The 22,358-nt window shown below is 45.1% G+C and overlaps 1 protein-coding gene across 11 annotated transcripts in view; it reads right to left on the bottom strand.

Annotated features, from left to right (window-relative positions):
* Window positions 1–22,358, bottom strand: part of LOC146186354 (uncharacterized) — a 196,636-nt gene that overhangs the window by 38,130 nt on the left and 136,148 nt on the right. For 9 of the 11 annotated variants that reach the window (XM_084607123.1, XM_084607122.1, XM_084607130.1 and 6 more), the window contains 10 exons: window positions 19,623–19,989; window positions 16,185–16,360; window positions 14,333–14,666; window positions 12,219–12,590; window positions 10,848–11,024; window positions 10,717–10,750; window positions 9,808–9,977; window positions 8,691–8,749; window positions 5,191–5,461; window positions 3,056–3,213 (listed from right to left, as the gene is read on the bottom strand). In XM_084607123.1, the coding sequence (XP_084463249.1) occupies window positions 3,056–3,213; window positions 5,191–5,461; window positions 8,691–8,749; window positions 9,808–9,977; window positions 10,717–10,750; window positions 10,848–11,024; window positions 12,219–12,590; window positions 14,333–14,666; window positions 16,185–16,360; window positions 19,623–19,989 (2,118 nt within the window). The remainder of the gene's footprint in view (window positions 1–3,055; window positions 3,214–5,190; window positions 5,462–8,690; window positions 8,750–9,807; window positions 9,978–10,716; window positions 10,751–10,847; window positions 11,025–12,218; window positions 12,591–14,332; window positions 14,667–16,184; window positions 16,361–19,622; window positions 19,990–22,358) is intronic. The other 2 variants (XM_084607132.1, XM_084607133.1) reach the window with 2 other exon arrangements.

Below are 22,358 nucleotides of genomic sequence, written 5' to 3'. Positions count from 1 at the left end.
ATCCGGCGGAGATCATGCGTCAGCGGTCATCCAATTCCCCGCATTCTCGTCAAGCGTGCGCTATGCCCAATTGCAACCTTAAATTTGAGTGCAAGAAACTTGAAAGCCGCCGCATGGCTCCCATTCGGAAGCAAGCCACGCCTCGACCATAGCGCAGAGGGTGGCAAAAGGAAGTGCAAGAATTCGCAAACAAAACAAGACCAAGTGACGACGCTCAGTTCGGCGGGAAAGGAATGGCACGCACGCGTGAAGTTTGGGAACTTTCGGCGCTTGCTCGCTGCAACCGCTTATCTACAGTAAACCCTCGTTAACACGAACTCACATACCTCGAAAAATCAGTTAAGTCGAAAATTTTCCACGCCGCGCCTTCACCTCCCATAGGTGCTACGTATTAGCTCCCGTTTATCTCGAAGCAATTTTCGGGCTTAATGCGGATATCTCGAAATTTTGACCAGAAGAACCAAAGGCAACCGTCATTACCGAAAGGTGATAGGGGCTCCGAGCGAGCGTTTTGTTCCTATACTAAGTGCCGAATGCGGTCACGTTTGAAGAGCGAATACAAAATTACCGCCGACGCCACTCAGTCGGTTCAGCCAGTTCAGTGTGGTTCGATCAGTTGCCCTTCGCACGTGCAGAGCGGCAACAGTGATTTAGTGATTGTGTGGTCCTGTTTCGTCGCGCTATGTGCACAAAGTGTTGAATGATTTCTGTTGTGTATATGGTGTCCGCAACAAAGTTGAATACAGCAGCGGCGACCAACGGCTTATGCGATGCGTTCAGCAGCTCGAGGACGCTTTTGTCGGGCTGAATGCTAACGCGAAGCAGCCAAAGCATTACCCAGTTCTGCCTTCTAAAATAATAAAATTCAGTTTTTCCTGAGAATTCTTTTACAAAAGCTTCCTTTCTGCAGTGGAGCGTCGACGGGCGCGACGAGCCGAGGGACGCCAAAGCATTTTTGCTCGTCGCTGTCGCGCTCAGGTTCTGGGTTTTTAGAAAATTTAGAGTCTCACCAGGAAGCAGCTTGCGAGGCAGCCAATCGCAGAAGGCTTTGGGCTACTCAATTTCTGTCCTGACTTTTTTTTTTTTTTTTTTTAACGAGCGAAGTTTGTTTTCCCTATCCGACTTGAGCGAAGAGCCTGCAGACGCTCACTTATATGGGCACATCGAGACAATTCAGTAAAAGCTTGGTAGGGTATTAAAGGAAAATAATAAGGCTAGTGTGGCTAGATATTGTTAATTTTCGAAAGGAGCAAGAGAAAGCCACTGCTTGCAATGCAAGTATGCATCTGTAGCAGCACACCGCTGCGCTGCGACCTTTTTCTTTTTTTTTTAAATGCGATGCGTAAAAGATTTCATCAGCGTTATTGTATTTCAAGCTGTGTAGTGTTAGAAATGGGATATAGCGTAACTGTACTCTCCGCGACCAAATGACGATGGCGCGGTAACAAAGCAACGATGAAAACGTGCCTCTGTCGCAGAGTCCCGTAGCTCTGTGAGATGTGCACCAGAGGTAACTACACGCGCTGGCGGCGGCGGCGCAGCGCGCGACGGATCGCCAGGGGTTGTTGCCAGAAATTTTCGGCATTTTGCTTAACTTAAAACTCCGCTTATCTCGAAATTTTTCCCAGATTTTACAACTTCGAGTTAACGAGGGTTTACTGTAATTAGTTTCCAGTATTTCTACGATGAGTTGGGCACTAATAATTACAGAAAGGGTTGTTTATGAGACACACTACTGGAATATATAATCTTCAAAAAAATAGACCGTTACGCAGTTTTGTGGTTTTCGAAGGTCGTATACCTATGAGCCGAAATTTCTGGATCCCTCTACTACGGCATCTTTTTTGGGACGTTAAATGGCTTAAACAAAACTAAGCACATCTTTATTGTATTTTCAAGAAAAATAAAGAAAAGAAAAGAAAGCCATCATGTCCGTCTCACAGCGACGCTATCGGACTCGTAAAGTGCAGACACAGTTGACAGCTGTTAAATCATATCCGGCGCGCGCACCAATGGCCCCTAAAGTAGTAAATATTTATAAATAGGTAGCCCACGGCCCACAAAGCTAGACAAAGCAAATCAGACCAGTTGCAGTATTTTGCGGCGGCCTGCTGCTTGCCCATCTCATTTCCATCAGCCCGCGACAGCATGGGACGGGTGGCAGAGTTGCTTGATGCCGTTAATGGACTCCAAAAGCACCACTTGGTTTCATATTTGATGAAAGCGCCTGATCCGTGGCAGTCACGCTGCATTGACGTAGGAAGCTCACAATAATTTTCAGTGATGGCAATTACACCTCTAGCCATCAATCAAGATTTCGAGGTCTATAATTTGGTCAAAAAATACTTCGAAGATTATACCTAAATGCTCAACGCAGCAAAGTTTACGATATAATGAAGTTTTTCCCTGACAACTGCAACTTCATTTACACTGAGGTTCAACCGTAGCACATGAATCTTTAAACAAACAAGACGAACAATGTTTTCTATTTTTAATGTTCAATTCCTTTTTCACTGGTCAAATATTCGCCTCGATATTCGATGACATTTTTCTCCTATATTCATATTCGATTTGTATTGAAAGATTTCAATATTAACCCATTCCTAATCAAAGCCTTTGCCAAATAAGCAGTTCCTGAGCAAGCTTCACATTGTATCTGATTATATTTGAGCTTTTTTTTTGCCACTTGTAATAAGGTCTGATGGAAATTCAGTTTCAGAAACTAGTTCCTGTTTTGCGCACACCTGACAATTTTGAGGCGACTATTACTGCATGAATTCTTCAACTCCATTTCTATACGTTGCACTCCATTTCTACACGTTGCATTCCGGAGCAAAAGAAGCCAGCCAGCATGTCGACATCAGTCCCGCTACTCTAAGACAAATGCGAAATATAGTCACGCTATCGAAAAAACCGTAGAATTTAAGCAATGCACCTTTTCAACCCAGTTGTACTGGAACGCACCCGATCCTGAAACTTCAAAATAATAAAAAAAGAAAAGGAAAGAATTATAACAACATGCAAAAGGTTTTTAAGAATACAGCATTGCACTTACCCCCTCCTCCTTGATCACTGCTGACTCAAGATTAAGTTCTGATGCCTGTTTCTTGACCATACCAGTCTTGGAGACCATGATCTCACAATGTCGGCAGAACCGCTGCTTCCCGTCCACCAAGTACTCTGCTTCTTCCACCGATGTCAAGTGCTTGTGATCTAGAAGAAAATGGAGAATCAGTTTGCCTTGCCTTGAATAACCTAAAATTAGGCGTTAAAGGCATAAAATGTATGGTAACTAGATGAATATCATGCTTCAGACACCGCCTTTGCACTGTCCACTGCGTCCGTCCAGTGTCTCCTGCTGTTTTATTACGCCCTCTTAAAAAAATAAAAATAAAATGATGCTGAATGTGCAATCCCAGTTAAATTAAATCTGGACAGTTCCCTTCAGCAAACTTCAGTGCTCAGTCGTTAAACCCCAACATAGTAAGGTCGCCAAGTGCCAGAAATGTCTCTATCATATCAGCTGTTGGCGACAGCATAGCTCTGAAGATGCTGTCCTGTAATTTGCCTGCTTAATAAAATCAAATACAGTCAACGCCAGATATATACTAGAACACAGATATATTGAATTGTTGCTTATATACAGTGAAACCTCGTTATAACGAACAGCTAAAATATCGGAAAATAGTTCGCTCTATTCATAATTCGTAATATAAAATTTCGTAGAAAATACACGCAAGAGCAGCGAAATTCAATCAGAGAAGGCATTGCAACTTGGAGGGTGCCTACTTGGGTCACGTCAATTTATTTACGTGCAAAGAACTGCATTATCGCGGCCTGCTTTTTTGTGTTGATCGCGTTCCGTTATCACGCCCTGTTCCACAGTTTGCAAACACTCAACAAGGGCAAACTCACTGCTCTCAATCGCACTGCAGTGGCGGCGCAGTAAATCCAATGCAGCAAGTGCTTCTTGTGAAGTCGGAATGTTCTCATCGCCTGCAGGGTCAGCCTGAGCTTCGTCTGCGGGATGTCCAGAAACTTCCACAGCGATTTCAGCATCCGTCAGTACAGCCGTGGTCGCCGCGATGTCATCGCCGCCTACAAAGTCTTCTACAGTCATTGTTGCGGGCATATCACCAACAAAACGCGAAAAATCGTTCCAGGCTCATCGAGCTCGCGGAGCACTGCTTCTGCTTCGTCGGTATCGTCCCCATCATCACTTGATGTACGGGCCTCTGCTGGAACAAAACCTGCGTGCCGAAAGCAGTTGGCAATTGTTTCGCCTTTCACGCTGTCCGATGCCGCTTCAATGCTCCCAGCAAGTCTATCTTCAAGTTCTACTTCATAAGAAGCTTCACGAGAAGAGTGTCAATCAGTCTCCTCTTGTAAACTGCCTTGAAGGCCCCGATTTTATCTTGAGCTTGGTCTTTAACGTCAGTGCAGCTCTTTTTTTCACGTTCACTGCCATCACAGCACTACGCACACCTGCGCACCAAACTCGGCACGATGACTGACGCAGCCTGCGCCGAACGCTACGATGGCCACGCCGTGACGCCACTGCTATAACACTAAAAACGCGAAAAACGCAAAAACCAAAAAAGCAAAAGGCAACATTCGATCACGCCGCTGCCGCCACTGTTGAAGCGGCGCTGTCAGCGATTGTGAGATGCGAACGATTTCTTATGACCTCCGAGATCACTTCTGCACGCACAAACAGGCGCGCAGGGGTAATCTCGGAGGCCATGGATTTCTTTTGCTGTCAACTCCTAATGCCGTCGTGGCATCTGTGGCGGTGTCAGCGCCAACGAGGTAGTCCTGAACGTTTGCTGCGCTGCACAACACACATGTAGTGCAACGAAGCCTGCCTCCTGAGGTAGTGCTTGGCGTCGCGAAGTTCGTAATACGTATCCGTTTTATGCCGAACCGCGTTCGCTATGGGAAGTTAAAAATACATGTTTGACAAAATAATTTCGGAAGAGTTCGATATATTCAATAATTCGTAATATGCGTGTTAGTTATATCGAGGTTTGACTGTAGAACAGTTAAAACATCCACTAAAAAAAGTATAGCCCTACATAATGCATTTACTGAACGCATGTAAATGAAACATTTTACACATCAACTACCATGATTCTACTGGCGGTCCTGTAATCCCCCTCCTCTCCTGCCCTTTTTATCATGGCGACTCACTATGTTTGTAGAGGCCCAACTTCTGGCTGGGTGGTGTGGTGGTTCGCTCGATAATGTCGTAGGAAGATGGGGGTTCCACCTGCAGCAGCTTGGCAAGGGAGCACAGCAAACCCTGGATGTCGCCAGCGGCCTCCGAGGTCAGCGTCAGCGTCACCGACACATTGCCGGACTCGCGGAGGGGAACTGGTGGCGGCCCACCGCCAAATGCTCCTGGCAACCCCCGCCCACGACACAGCCCCAACCGTTCGCCCGGAAAAGCATTCTCCTTGTCCTGAAATAAGGAAAGAGTAGAGATGAAATGGGTAGAAAAAAAAATACTGCCGCCGTTACCGTGGCTAGGCACATCAGCAAAGCTACAAAACCTGCCTTAGTACAATCCACCCTCCCTCTTTCTCTCCTTTTGAATGAATAAACACAACAAATGGGCGACAGACTCTTCTTGTGGTACCAACAGCAACTTTCCGTGCCGCTACGCCTACTCCGTTTGCCCCAACTCGGATGCGTTACACAACTAAGTTGGCTGGCTCCACGATTTTGCTTGCCACAAGAGCTGGGCAGCCATTTAATAATGTGACCTTCAAAACATGCTTACATTACACAAATGCTTTACACTTCAAGGAACGGAATAAAAGGTTCAATGAGCCTCAATAGGTGAAAACGTAAGGCTGCGATGATTTGAGGTAGATGCTTTAGCGTTCTGTGCAGCCACATAAAACGATCTGCAGATCTTCACAAGAAATGGAACAGACAAAATAAATGTATGAGTTTATTACTGGAACATGCGCTGCGCACTCCAAATGTAACCTAATTACAGTTGAAACTCCATATGACAAACCTCAATGTAACGAAATTCGCGATGTAAAGGATTTTTTAAAATTTCCCAATCTCTGCCCCATTGAAAACCATGTATTTTGTTTACAATTTAACGAAGTAATTTTATGCCGCACTTTCGACTTAACGAAGTCCTCGCGCATCGCATGCATGTACCAGCAGCCACCTTGCCAATCAGATGAGAACTAAACTTCAGCCGAGACACACCACATTCTACATTTGTTCTTTCACGCGCCAATTTTGCCAGCAGTCTGGAATCTGCAAGCAAACAAAATGACGATGACAGGTCCGTACCGCTGCACCATCTGACCTGTGCATAGAAAACCTGCGGTGCGGAAGTATTAGGACGAGTCATGCCATGAGGTCACTGACCAGTTGGAACCACAAAGTGCTGGCTAGAAATACCGTATTTACTCACGTAATGATCCCTCTTTAACGAAAAATCGACGCGAGGGGAGGGTTCAATACACGAGAAAATATTTTTTTTTACGGGACTCATCCATCCTTTCAGCCATCGATTATCAAAACAATTAGTTGGTCCGCCGTGATCATGACGCTCACTTTTAGCATGGTTCCCTTAAAAAGGCGTCTACTACTAAGGCGCCCATCCCAATCGCTGCACGATAAACAAACGCACTTGGCGCGCTGCCAAGAAAAATTATGTGACCTGCGACAGTGTGAAACGGAGGGACATGCCAAGGGATAGCGTTTGTTTTTTCTTTTTTCAAGTTCTCAGCGCCAAAAGTGGAAGGTGGGCTCTTATGCAAGTGTATAGGGTACACGTACGAGAGGCATGAGCAAAAGATAGCGGTGCACAAGGTAGCTGCGCCAGCGTGGGCGATGCGAACAACTAATTTAGGTCAGTATAATACGACAGAGTCCCCGTAAAGTCGCTAGATCAGTCGATCTAGGCACTCTTATCTCCGTTTGCAAACAGATGATATGATGATACCAGTGGCGACATCTGGCGGTAGCTTCAAAGTACTAAGTGCTGCGCTGGCTCTTTGTGTACACGGAGAAAAATGATGCGTCTGCATCCGTTTGCTATCACTCATTATGCTCCTCATATACAAAAGAACATCCGGTGCCCTTGCTAGCGCTATTATTTCTCAAATTTCTTGCTTATTTCCTGTACCGTATTTACTCGCATAATGCTCGCACTCGCGTAATGCTCGCACTTCCAACATTGGGCATCAAAAATTGGAATTTTTTTTTTCCTTCGCATAATCATCGCACAACCAATATTATCACCGCGAGAGTCATCTGCTAGTAGTAACAAGCGCCATCTTTGGAGCCATACTAAACCTAACTGGCTTCGTTGTGTGCACGCGCTACCAGGCGGCGATCATCATGGGTTATGCTCGTGTCTTTTTTTTTTTTTTTTTACCTCTATGATGCTTGTAATCGTCGCCATTTTGTGAGGTGCTTTCGCTTCTCGTCATTGTTCCTTCATTCCATCCGTACTCCTTGCTTTGTTCCATCATCCACCGTGTTCTTGGTGCCGCATCGCGATGGGGCGGTATGCAAATTATACAGCTGCTTTTAAGCTGAAAGCTTTCGAGTACGCGCTACAGCATAGCAACCACGCTGCCAGCAGGCATTTCGGCATCAACGAGTTCTGCATAGTACGCTACTGGAGACGGCGATTGCAGCATCAACACGGACTCGGTTCAAGTCTCTGATCAAGAGTAAAACTGTATGGACTGCTGTGAGCATTATGCCACGAAACGCTGGGAGTGATGAGGCTGCTTGTGGCAAATAAAGTGCTTTAGCAATTTGTGCTTTTGGCGACCCTGTACTTTTATAACAAGGGTAAGTTCTGCTTGAAAGAAATGTTCTGGTTATACTATTTACAATAGCTGGCCTAAGAATCTCTATTCACACCTATTTAAATTTGCTTTTAGCGCTCCAAAACATTTACTCAAAAATTTTCCCCACATAAATATCACACCCCCCAACTTAGCATCAATTTTCCGCGAAAAAAAGTGCGAGCATTATGCAAGTAAATACGGTATTCGTAATTCACAAGTTCCCATCTACTAGCAGTGTTCCACGAACCTGTTACTTTATTTTTGCTATTAAAACACTGGAATCTCGACGCGATGAAATTCGTGATTTAACAAAATTTTTGGCTGCAAGTAGGACTTCGTTATATCGAGGCTCGACTGAAATATCAAAGGCGACTTTCGATTCCGCAGTGAAGAGAACTATGCCTGCTTGGCATAACTTCACCACAGTGGTTGAATTTTATTCCCACTGAACCCCCGGTGCACCAATCCATCCCCATGTCCTATGGCAATAACACCAGCAAGAAGCAAGTATCCCCAAAATGTTAGCACACGCCCACAACTTGGTTTTGCTCTCAAAATGCCTGCCTCCCCGGGGACTTGCGAGCTGCTTCTGGGCAATAAGCAAAATTTTGCTGGCCTTCAGTTGCTGCGAATCATCCCCACATGCAACTAGTGCTCGATGGACGAATGTCAGTTGCATGACATACCACCTCTTCATTTATTTTGAGCCGACACATCGTTCCCACGTTACTTTTTTGTTGTCGGCTTTGCTGCCAGCTCTGACAGGTGTCACAGCTTTAGGAACGATGCTGCGACTCTTCTACGCTGTCATGCCCCGCCCACATTTCCTATTGAAACACATGCACGTCATACACGCACCTTTTCGTCCATCAGAATTTTCAAGGGAGCAGGAGGAGGTGGTTGCGGAGGAGGTATGGCTGGAAGAGAAGAAAAGGCACGGTAAGAAGGCAGAGCCCAGTCACGAGCAACAACACCTGCCAAAGGTTTTGCAGGGTCCGTTCTTGAACAAGCACACACACAACCAAACTCATCACCGACTAGTTTTGATGCACAGGTTGGCTGAAAATAGGATGGATCGGGTTTTGACCTTGGCGGTCGAACAGAAAGGAAAAAAAGAATCTTGATGTTCACAGTGGCCCTCATAACCCCATCAGAAGTGGACCTAAATTGATTGGCTTTTAGCGGCTAAGCAACAGTGAGGGTTGCGAAGGCATAATGCAATGGAGAACATGCAAGAGAACATGTTGCCAATGCGAGAAATCTTTGCTTCCTTGCATACACCCTCGTTCATTCCGGCCGCGGCGAGCACATCCAAGCCAAAAAAGAAGGGAGCAAGACATAGTGCAAGAGAGACACAAGAGGCTTGCGGACACGCACTCGCTGGCGACATCTAGTAGCCTGTTGCCTGCATAACACTCATGTAAAACCAGAACACAACGGGCTTTTCTAGAAATTGAAATTAAGTGGGGGAAAGGGAGGATGAGGGATGGGGGTTGAGGGTAGACGAGAAGCGGAAGTCATTTCTGGCGGCCATTAGTGTAAAAGTGTAAAAAAAAGAAAGGGTGTAGCGAATCAAAAGGGTGCCTTAAGAAAAACAAAGAGGTGTGTAGGGAACTCCCTGGATCATGACCGTGGATGGCCTCTAAAGAAATTACAAAGAGGTGTGTAGGGAACTCCCTGGATCATGACCGTGGATGGCCTCTGAAGAAATTCCCAAATTACAATAATAATAATAATAATAACGGTAATAATATTGCTGCAATCCAATTACAGTATATAAGGTAATCAGTCTCAATATAAAGTGGGTGAAAGAGAGCGGAGCGGGGTAACTAAGCAAGACATGCATGAATTGAGGCGCCCAGGTAACTAAGAGGAAACCAAAGGTACAGCAAAGAAGGTTGCCCTGCAGTCCCTCTGGCTGTCACACGCTCATCAATTGTCCCTTTCAATGCAATCAATGGCAAGTATTCCTCACCTTTTACAGGAATGGGCGCGACAATGGGCACCGTGGGCGAAGGGAGGGATCTGGCAGAGTCGTTGCTGTCCTCGTCGATGAGCTGCAGGCCGCGGAACCGGAAGGGAGCCTCGAACATGGCACACTCTGGAGACGAGGCGCCCACGATTGTGTCGGGACTGTCTGCCTCACTGCAACACATGGGAGACCGTGAACGCACACTCGTTGGAGAGGGTGAAGAAAAAAATAAACAGCACTAATGCGCATTGCCTGTAAACATGCGGGACACATCCAAGTTGTTCGTGGCATTCACAGTTGATCAGGGCCACATCCTTGGACCAGTTCAACCCCCTGCACAATATCTTGTGTGCGGATAAATGCTTCACAGCGGTCAGAAGGGCTGTCATTACTGTGAAGCATCAATCACATTGCTGCCATACGCACAAAATTTATTCTGTGCTTTGAATGCATAGACCTTGTCTTGCACAGTCCCTGGAAAAAAAAAAGACAAAAAAAAAAAAAAAACAACAACAACAAAAAAACGCAGAGGCTCCAGACTTGGAACTTTTGCCAAGCAGCAATGGTGCGAAAAATATTGGAGTTTCAAGCCTGAATCAGGTATTGACGAGCCAAACAACCAGATTAGACTCTCCTACGCATGCTGCAGCATACGTAGGAGTTCCTCTCGGGGACCACGAGAAAAGTATGAAGTGCAGGGAGCTGTGCAGTCATTCTGACAGAGCACAGCGTCTTCTGGCTTGCGAATTCGCCCCGTATTCATTACTGCCACCTCGTAACTGTTACGTTTTCTCTCCAGAGCAAGTCAATGATAAACCCCCAAAATGAACATAAACATATAATAACAACAAAGGCAAAACAAGACATGTCAGCTGCATTTAACGGCACGATAATATTAAAATTGTGACCTACCGGCACCTATTGGAGTCCGCACCACCGGAAGTTACTGGAAAAGAAAAGGGTCCGCATTATTAAAAAAAAATATTATTTTCCATTCCTAAACTAGAATGCGCTCTTCACAGTGGGGGCAAGCCCTCTCTCACCTCTGGTATGCATGGAGAACTCCTGGTTGTAGAAGCCCCTGAGCGGGGTCGGGGAGGGAGTGACGGCAGAGGAAGGGGCCGAGGGAGGAGGGGGCCGATCCCCGAAGGGGCACACTGAGTAGGGGTCCGGCTGACCCGGCAGGAACGCTCGTCCGTAGCTGCCCTTTAGCACGGGCTCTGCACAAGCAACAACGTTCCATCAACAGCGTTCCACCCAAGTGGTGGCTCCCTACAACAACGTTCCTGCTGGTGGTCAACAAACGGGACAACTGAAATCCACCCTTGCCACAGGCAACAAAAGAAATGATCAACAGGTCCAATGTTTTAAAACAGCGAACTTACACAAGAATAAAGCCAAATACTCATTAACTTGAATTTCTGGACAACTTGACCTGTATGATAAATGTGCTCCATTCGAATCTATGCATATTACAGGCCTGTTAGTTCAAAATGCAACTCAGTTCCACCATTGATCACTTGGCACTATATATTTGTGTCCCAGGGCACACTGCCACATACCCGTGAGGCAGTGTCTTCTTGGAGAGGCAGATGTGGAGAAGAAAAAAAAAAGAGAAGGAACAGAGACTTAAGCTAAGCCTTAAGGGCATGCCATGACAGTGGCCTGCAGTCCCCCTGGAATGCTTCTGCACTCAGCAATCAAACACACGCACAGTTTATACTGTAAAGCCTGCCTTCGAATGGAGAACACTGAAGACACAAAACAGCATTGCACAGAGGCAGGCTCGGTACTGAAATATGAATTTAAAATGTGCAAGTTATACTGCTCACATGCCATCTGTTGAGACAGTAGCGTACATCAGATCACAGAAGTTCTAGTGGCTGCTGCATGCTGGTGCTACTATGCCACATCAAGCAGAGAATATCAAATGCCACTAAGCACGTTGATGCTGACTACATTACTGCTTCCATAATTGTTACCACTCTAAATGCACACATACTCATTAGTTTATAGTCACAAGATAAAACTTGTAAAAAATAGCTGAGGTTTAATCCTGCTAAACCTAACTAGGCAAAGCAAAAGCGTGACTTTGCTTTGGTTAGGCTTACATTTAGACATGGGCAGGCATAGTTTTGCAGTGATTAAATTGCCGAGACTATGGAGTTGAGGGACACCGTCAACCATAAGAGGGAAGACGTGATGCAGTGTCTGTCATCATAGGTTGCCCCACCAAGGTGGCTCAGTGGTTAAGATGCCAAGTGATTAAGATGGGGAGGGGGGTGTTCTAACACTGAATCCCCTGCCCTGGCTACGCCCCTGTGCAGTAACACCTCATTTGCAATTACTTGACAACTGTTGTCAGTGAAAAAATTACGGGTACAAAAGGAGCACGAGGGCAGCTGGGCACTCACCGCGAAGGTTGAGGTCCCCTCGGCCGAAGGCGGCGCCTATGTTGAAGTTTGGCCGGATGTGCGGCTCAAGGATGCGCACGGGTGGCAAGGCCCGCAGGCGTCCCATCAGGGCCTCCAGGTACACCTCGTAGTCCTCGTCGGCACGCGAACCCTTGCGCGGCCGCTTGGCCCTGGCGGCCCCGCCCCCTCCACCAGAGGAGGGTGGGGGGCGGGGCCCGTCGGGGCCCGCCCCCGTGGCCTCCGAGGCGGGGGCCGACGGGGGTGGCCGCGCCTTCTTTGGGCGCTTGCGCTGCTGCTGCCGCCGCAAGGCCAGATCCTCGGCCGACGGAGGAGGGGGCGTTGGCTCGCGCTCCAGCTGGGCCCGCCGGATGTCTGCACACCCAGAATCAAAAGAAGCGCCCAATTTCATGGCAGAAGCAGTTCACATGTGGCCCCAGTCACAAATTTCACAAGCACAGCATAAGCAGATGCCACCGACTCAAATTTCAAGCACCACCTCAGGCTCTTGGCACTGCCATGCGTTGTGGTGAGTAGGAAATGGCAATATGTAGATTGTGGATGGAGCCAAAGAGAGGATGAACCACCAGAGGGTGCCGATATAAGACATGCACAGAAAGGCCCACTCACATGTCGACCTCAACCATTCTTTAAGATTTCTAGCCTCCAAACCATATTAAAGTAGCCCGTGAAAGTTCAGTTCAGTTCAGTCGTGTCCGACTCTTCGTGACCCTATGGACCATATCACGCCACGCTTTCCGTTCTCTCACTATCTTCCTAACATCACATAACTTCATCTGCAGCGCCTCGAGGATGCCATCTAACCATCGCGTTCGCTGCCCACCCCTTCTCCGGTGACCCTCAACCTTTCCCAACATCAAATCTTTCTCCAGCGACTCCTCTCTCCTCATCAGATGACCAAAGTAGCTGAACTTTAACTGTAGAATTTGACCCTCCAATGAGCAGTCAGAGTTTATGGTCGACAATATTGACTGATTTGATCTTCTGGCAGTCCAAAGAACTTTCAAGAGTCTCCGCCAGCCTCACAATTCAAACGCGTCAATTCTTCGGCGGTCAGCCTTCTTCACAGCCCAACTCTCGCATCCATACATCACAACTGGAAAGACCATAGTACGAGTTATACGGATCTTGGTTGGCAGATTAATGTCTCTGCTCTTTATAAGACTGGCCATAGGGTTTTCTTGGCAGGAAATACTGGAGTGGGTTGCCATTACCATCTCCAGTGAATCACATTTTGTCAGAACTCTCTGCCGTGACCTGTCTATCTTGGGTGGCCCTACACAGCAGAGTTCACGACTTCATCGAGTTTCGCAAGCCCCTCCGCCTCGACAAGGCAGTGATCCATGAAGCCCATAAAAACCGTTGCCTTAAAACCAATGGATCTCGAACTAGCTTTTCTAGAACCCTTGGGCTGTTTCCACGATTGAACTGCAGGCTTCTGGAAACCATAAATCCATGCATGCGAAAACATTTTCTTTATTTTCAACATATCTTGTTGAATCAACATATTATCTTGTTGAAACTTAGCATGCAAGTGAAGAATAGAATGCTGATTTCAAATATGCATTTAGATTTAAAATATCTTATCAGAAAGAAAAGATATGGCAATATAAACTGTCTGTCACTTATGAGCCATTATGGTAAATGTCTCATTGAAAAAAGCTTCTTTCAGAAACATGCACTCATTTCAAAAGGCCCACTATGGATGCTAAACATAAAAAACTTCACTTCATTTTTTTCACCGTAAATTAAAATTAACCAAAATTTGGTCTCATTGCTAATGTATCACAATTAAGAAAAAGAGGAAAGCTTTGGGATGTGTGGTGAACCCTTAAACATATCAGCATGCCTCTAAAAGAAATCTCTAACAAGATATTATCATAACGACCCATAACAAACAATCTATTTAGGATAGTTATTTTTTACTATATCTTCTCTGAGATGAGATTTTTGAAATCTAAAAGCACACATTTTAAATCAGCATTCTATTCTGCTCTTATATGCTGATTTTCATACAAGATATGCTGAAAAATAAAAAAGAGAGCTTTCGAGACCCTCATACCCCGTTAATGGCAAGTAGTGGACCGTCCCCTTACCCAGGTATGTCAGTTTGCGGCCTTTGGTTTCCTCAGGCTTGTCCCCCTCTGCAGGAGCCGTTGTCACAGTCGTTGTTCCTCCCGCAGGTTGGCTGTTGGCCATCGAAACGGTTGGCTGCGAGGAATGCGCTTCCGATGAGGCGGCCGTGGAGGCTGGAATTGCTTCGCTGCTGTCCGCTGTATCTGCCGGTGTAGGCATCGCCTGATCCGATGATGCCGAGAGCTGCTCACTCAAAGGGCTTGAGGGATGCGACGCTGGCTGAGGTAAGGCCTGCACGACCTCCGAAGGGCCATTCTCCGACTTCCTATGCACTGGCTGGCTGGCAGGCACCACCTGACAAGCAATGCATACAACTGCCCTGAGCACAAACATCAGAGTCAAAAGAAATGCAGCTGCGACTAATCGAAACGGGCAAAGAAACACTGACTGGTGGGGAATAAATATGAGCCTATTCTGTTATTAACTAGGAGTGGCTATCGCACCCTTCCGCTGAACATCAGCTGTACTAGTAAGTGCCTAATTCGTCTTCAACTGAATTCCTCTCGCCTCACTGCTTGCACTTCCGCTGACTCATTCACATCTGAATGAATCCTGGTAGCACAGTAACCAAATGCTGGAGATGTTACCTGCAAAGTACAAACGCCCCTACCTCTACTGCATCTTACAGCAAATAAAGCTTACCAGGCACCGCTGCCATCTATAATAAAAAAAAAAAAAATTGTTTTGTAGTGCACGAGGTTTCTCAACACAGCCAACTCCATATATACTGGACCTGGATATAAAGAATTATTGCTTACATCGAAATGTCAGAATATCCCCTCAAAAGCCCCATGCAAGAATATAGCACAGCCGTCTGCATTAAATAAATTCCCATTCAGTGAAACAATGGCTATGGTTGACCATGTGCTTTCATTAATGACTGATGAATGAATGACTCTTGGAAAAAAAGAAAAAAAAAATGAAGTCAAGCCCCAAACTGATTCATTGTGTTCATACGCTTATGCTTAGAATACATTCAGTTGTTAGTCAGTGCTCATGTTGTGTCTACTTCCTTGTCCCGTCTCCTGCACTATTTTCTTCTACCATGACCACAAACTGACGTCAATGTTTCTTGAAAAAATGGTTCATTACATAACTAAATACGGACGTTCAACATATAAAAAAAAAGGCGACCGATAAGTCATTTGTAATTTAATTTTAGTTTATTGCAGCAACAGACTGCCTACTGGATTGCTGGCTTTTCAGTGAAAACCTGTTACCACACCGTGGACGGAATAACCTCTCACTAAGGTCAAGGCACAGCTGGTTTCCGCAGTATCACAGACAGTAAAGCAAGGGAAGCAAACCAGCTAACAGCTATGCTCTAAGGGTTCGGTCAGTTGAATTTGCTTCAACCTTCTCAAAAAGGACACCAGTCTCTAAAGGACACCACATACCTTGTTTACCTCACCATGCAATATTACAGCTCTAGTACAGCCAACGGTGGTTCGCCCACTAAAAGTGATCATGGGAGCAGCACCATTAGGAAAAGCGCCACTTATAGGAGAGCGCTGCATCATCTATTAGGATTGTCCCCGCCAAGCGCAGGTTCAATAATGAAAGGAACAGTGCTGCGCTTCTGCATAGAACTTTCAAGGGGACGTTCTCAGTGTTCGGTGTACACAGTAATTCAACATATCCGGGACTGAATGGCTGTTTTCCTCTTTTTCGTAATAAAACGTAGCGAGCAGGAACAGGGTGCACCCAATTCTTCTTCTTCTTCTTTTTTTTTTTTTTTTTTGCAGCTGTTACTATTATTACACAAGCTGCACATGACTACCTGGATTAGCTCAATGCTGTCTGAGTCCATACCTCGGGGAGATCTCCCGCAAGCGGCTTGTGCGTTTCGGCGGAGGGGCAGTTCTGCAGCAGCTGCTTGAGAAGCACATTCTGCTTGCCTCCGCTGGAGCCCTCTGGATCGTCGACGGAAGAACCATCACACGACTTCACAAGGCAGTCCTCGACAGCACCTGCAGTCGGTTGCGGCTCTGCGCGTGTGTAACCGGAAAGAAAAAAACAAAGTAAAAACAAAAAAACAAACAAACAAAAAAACGATTGCCTGACATGCGGTGACCTGGCCTCACATATGGACAAAAGAGAGAAGAAAACGGGCACTAAATCATAATGCCGACACAGAATGCTGGAAGTAAGTGGGAAATGCATAAATGGCTCACATTCTCCTCCGAGCAGTCTTGGCACATTGTGTGAGGCACGAGCAAAGTGGTGGTGAAAACAGAGGAAAGGTACGCTGCTAAGTACCACACCCAGAACAAACAAAGGGGGCCCGTGACATGAACTGTAGGCCTTGTTATTTGTCTGTATAGCGCTGACACATGAAAAATGCCTTCACGTTTGGTCGTCATCAGAGTGGAGGAATTCTGAATTACAAGGCGCTCTCAGAAATGGTTGATTGAGGTCTGCTAGAACACTGAAGCAATTTTTGCCAGTGCTCACGAGGTGGCAAGTATAAAAGGCTCACGAGGTGGCAAGTATAAAAGGCAGCTGTGCTAGTTTATGACTGGGCACTTGGCTCTTAAATACTTGGTTAGTGAGAAAAAAATAAAAAAATTGTAACAAACAAACAAGAAAGCATCTTAGTTTCACAAGTTACTGCATTACTCAAGTCAGAACCAGATGAGAATGAATTCAAACATTGCTTACTTGCCAGTTCTTATCAAAGGAGCAACTCCAGGGGATTGAGATTCATAGTACATATAGCAGAAACCCTCTACAGTAAAGTCACTGGGACCGCCAAATATCTTTGCTATAGTATCCCAGTCTTTACTATATTGTTGTTGGTGATGACATGGTCCTGAAGATGCTGTCTGGTAATTAAATGCCTAATAACTAAACACATCTTGTTGCTTAATATAAATATAAAATAACTTCAATCTCTCTCTTATTGTCTCTAATTCATGCCATTTTTTTCATTTATAAGATTTCTTGTTTACACCTTGTGCATGCACCTCATAGATGAGGCCAACGTACGTGGCTACGAATACAGCCGAGTTTGATTTCATGAGTAAACCAAAGCCTTGCATGAACATGGTGTCATCTTCCGCTGTTTCTGTCTTTTGAAAGGCAATAGACGAGAAATGCTCACGCCAGTCAAGTGCGGCAAAACCGCACATGCCGTGCCTCGTGCCGCGCAGTCTGTGAATGTTCGAATGTTTTTTCCCTTTCCCTATTTCTTGCTGCGCTTTTAATTTCCTTTACTTTGTGAACGGACCGCGCCTCCTTCTTTCCCTGTTTGCAGACAGTTTACATTTTTTTCCCCCCTACTCGTTGCATGCTTTCCCTCATAACTTCAAGGCTCACTTAAAGTTCGAGTTCTCCTCAGTGCTGCTAAGCCTGGAAGTAAAGCCCTCGACTTTTTCTTCAAAAAAAAAAAATTGCCTCGCAACTCTGTTTCATGGGAATTCGTCGCCACAGCCAGACCCACTTCAGTATAACTGATTTTTACCAAAAATGTTTTTACTATAAAGGGGGCAAAAATGTACCATTGTCTATGGAAGATGAAATGGGACATCAGTTTCAGTTTACTATATCCGTGTTTACAATAGCGGAGTTCTATTGTATTCTAATAAAACTTTTAGTGTCTGTTTTTCTCTTCGCCCTGATAACTTCCATCGAGTTGGGGAGCTGTGTTGCAATTCGTATCCACGCGAACTGAATTTAAAGCTAAGTCATTTCCGCGGCCTCAGTTTAGGCAATTTCTGCAGACTGCATTGTGTTCGCAATGTCACAAACATACATTAATTGCACACTACTGCCTGCTCCTTGCATGAGCAACAAAATTTTAGGACTTGTACAACATAAGGTAGCATTCAAGCACCGGACAGTTCTTTCTGGGCGTGATTTTGGCCAATCAATACCCGCATAAATGTTTTTCTAAACTCTGTGATGCTACTGCAGCGTCAAACAAAGTAGTTGCCCCGGTGACGAACTGAGTGGTTATCTATGGTATGGACCACACATATTCAAGAAACAGAAGTTAGCCAGAGGAACTGTCAAAAAAAAAAATTCAACAAAATAAGAAGGCCTTGTGACAACTTTTCAGCAGTAAACTACTCGCACACGTGTTCCAGGTGCATACAGATTGGTGGCAGCCTTAATCAGCCCCAAGGCATGCAAACAACCATATTCTATTTGCCTTCAATAACTGATCTGAATGACGCAAAACATTCGCAGATTCCTAAAATTACACCTGCATTAAAGAGTCCGAACACTTACTGAACAGTGCTAAAGTTTACGGTGGTAACAAAAATGTCTTTATGCATAACGCATAGACCGAGCGAGCATCCAATATCCAAGACACACGGATCTAGAATTTTAACGTGGCATTGAAAATCGCATACAACATGCTGAAAGTGACTTCTTGCGACGAAATGCTATCAATATCGCTGTAGTAACACACCTACGTAACTGTGAAGTAACACACTGTAATCACACTGAAGTAACACTTTGGGAAAATAGCACTGATTCCTTTCAGTACACAGTGCTCTTTTTTATTTCAAGAGAGCTCGTCATGTTTTGTTTTATTTTACACTCCCTCCAGTGTGTCCTCCAATAAAAAGTAACACTCCTATCACACTGCCTATGATGTGCTTTTAGCGTCTGTCACCAGATGGCACCATAGAGCTTTGAATTTCTTGGAGGAAGTGGTGACCCCAGCCCCATTAAAACTTTCATCGACGAGGCACTTGTTCCAGTATTGTAACAGCCTTGAAGCGTGGAAACTGAAATTGACGCTGCTCAATGATAAATATGTCTAATTACTGTCTGGCAGGTGAGAGTTACGTTAGTTTACAATACACAGCTTTCTGCGACGCCCAATTGTCATCGCAATCGCCCAATAATATATATAAAAACAGGCACATGCACTGAGAGAGAAATGTTTGGTAAAATTTTTTGTACAGTGTTTCTAACAAAACCGTTAGGGGATCAATCACACTGGACAGTAGGGTTTTCACTGCATAGAAAAATAAAACGATAGAAAACGTAAATTACAGTGCTCAGTCTCTTTAATTAACAAATGCATGAGGAATCTAATGCACTGCAATGCCTGGGCGAGAAAAAGAAAACAGCAACCACATTGCTCTTTTATTATTCCTACCTTTTGCCATGCCTTCCTTTTTTACCGCCTTCCACTATTTAAATTATTCAAATAGATCTGTGATTTTGGCACTTGAGACCACTGCAACATTACTTCAGCACAAAGCACATCCGCCCAGCACTGGGCTATCATACCTGAAGCCGTCCCAGGTTCTACTTTGATCGTTGACACGGGCGCCACGGAAACAGCGGTGGCCACGGCCATCGTCGTCAGGCTGGCTGCTGTGGCCAACGTGGCGGCAATAGTGTTGGCGACCGATGCTGCCGTGAGAAGGGGACTCGCCACGAGGGTGGTGGCAACAGGTGGTGTCGCCGCGAGAGGAGGGTGGTTCAGTGTCTGTTCGGGAGGAGGAGGAGGGACATCATCGCAAGACGTGTTACTTTCATCACGGGCTGAGGCCTCATCAGCCGCGGCTGGCTGCTGCTGCTGCTGCTCGCCACTCTTCACCTCCTCATCCTCTTCTGGGGGAAGAACCTCTTCCGCGTTGTCATCTTCCGACTCCTGCTCTCAGCACGGCCGCCCGAGAGGGAATGTGAGCAAGGAAGGCAAAAAGAAAACGAAGAAAAAAAAAACGAAGGGGTGTGCCGGAGGAGATCGGAGGACAGAGGAGGAAGGACGTGGGGAATTGAAAGGAGAATGGAGGGAAAGGAAAGAAAGAAAAACAAAAAAGAAAAAAAAAAGAGACATGCTTGTCACCACCACACATGCAACAACCAGTACACAAGGCATGTATGTATAAATATCTCCACTGGAGAGGCAACAAAGTGGAACCAGCCCCCCCCCATTGCCCGAATGAAGAGAGACTTGGAGCGAACTCCAGTAGTTATGCATGACCCCCATCTCACACACACACAGATTAGCTGTCCCCAACAGAGCAGGTGGGGACTGAGCAGGCAAAAGAAGAAGAGAGAAAAACAAAAAAAATACTGAGACCGGAGCATGCTTCCCACACTGGCATGAAACCGTGTTATAGAATGCAGGATAATTTATTTATGCATTTATTCTAGCTTCATGTTCTTTCTTTGGAATGATATGCAGCATCGTATTAGAAATCATAGACAGCCATGTGGACTGTGCCGACAGTGGTAGACTATTTACAGCTGATATTTTTTTAATGTTGCTTCGTTTTTGCTTTCAACAGCCAAATGATATAGCTGTGAAATAATTATTGATCTGAGGTCAATGTGAGGTACATAAAAACTGCAGTCCGGTGACGTCTTTGTTCATATTAATTCACATCAGCCCTTAAGCAAGTCTGCTCAAGGGTTGGAATTGCAAAAAATGAAGCAGCAGCAATTACACTGCAGTTCTCAGATTGCTCACGTGACCTCAAATTTGTGTTATGTCACAGACACCGTTCAGCGGTTGAGACTGAAAAGGCAAAAGACTGAATGTTCAATTGTGTATTATTTGGCTGGTGTAGGTAAATTCCATATCGTCACTAATGTATAGAATTGTCCTGCGTGCCATTCCAAAGGAAAAAAAACAACAATCATGCAGATATTTGATACCTCTACTCATTTCAAAGAACAACGGACTAATATAGAACGTCAGCAAAGCCAGTGCCATAATGTACATAAAAAAGCTGTAACTAGTGCCGGCATTCCACCACAATAAACTGGGACAACCGAAATAAAATGACATGTTGCTTGCAGAAGGTGCTATGGTTAGAGTTATAATCTTAAATGCAATGCGTAAACAACCAAGGTCTCACTGCTATTTGTGTAAACTTCCAAGCCTCTATGTGTGGCAAAGACAGTGCTGTGTCAGGAAATAATTAGGCTTGATTAGGGTCTAATGCAACTTCCCCCAAAGTAACTTCAGTGCAACATGTTGACATACGCACATTTACTTTTCTATGCTCTGATAAAGGACACTTAAGGACAATCAATAAGCAAAATTTTGTGGAGAGGCAACTTTCGGCGCAGTATCGGGCTGGATAACATGTAGATGCAAGACGATGTACTATATACTATCACATACAACAGGCTAGCTTTCCAGATCTTCGGGGAATACTAGAGAAGCTTTCTTTGACTATTCTTCCAAAAATCTGGAGTGCGCTGAAGAAGGCTTCATGTAGTAAAAAAAATTTCAAATAAGGTTAAACTATCACCGTCCATTCCACCAGGAGAATCACTTGACTGTACTAATATATACCAATTTATCCCAACCTCATGCAGCCACTGGCAAGTGCTGAAATCATGCATTTCAGTCTGCACAGTTGATAACCATTGCTTACCACATTCAAGAAAAAAATAAATAAATGAGACAGCAATAGAATGCAATTACGATCAAGACACACAAATTAAGTGGAATAATAAGGAACAGAAAATTTGAAAAAAAAAAGAAGCATGAAAAGGAGGGATTTTTAATTTACACAATGTCCAGTACAAGCACAAGGTGCTACAATTGCCATGCAATTGAGAGAACATAAATATACAGTCAAACCCACTTATAACAGCACCCCTTTGAACAATATATCAAGAACTATAACAATGAATAACCGCAGCACGGTCAGCTTTACCACGTATTCTATAGTAAAATAAACCGCATATAGCGATGCTCTCATGGTAGATTATCAATTATAACAATTAAGTTTGTTCACTGAGGGTCACACCTAAAAGAAAACAAGGACTCACAAATTTACTGCGACCGTGTTGGCTAAACCACACTAGGAGGCACTAACAGTGGCCAAATCCATGCTTGGACTTTATTTGTGCCAAAAACTTTCCCTCGAGTAATTGCAGCAGTTAGACGCCTTGCAGAGACATGTCAACAAGGCTGCCGTGAGGCAATCAAACCTGACAGATTACGAGTTTCTGCCTGGGATTAAGTGAAAAATGTGAGCCACTTTCTCCTCATTAAACTTT

This window comes from Amblyomma maculatum, chromosome 6, assembly GCF_055883805.1.
Source record: "Amblyomma maculatum isolate TAMU_Amacu chromosome 6, ASM5588380v1, whole genome shotgun sequence".
Taxonomy (NCBI): Eukaryota; Metazoa; Arthropoda; class Arachnida; order Ixodida; family Ixodidae; genus Amblyomma; species Amblyomma maculatum.
The sequence above is the reverse complement of the archived record's forward strand: the minus strand, read 5'-3'. Positions and strand labels throughout refer to the sequence as shown.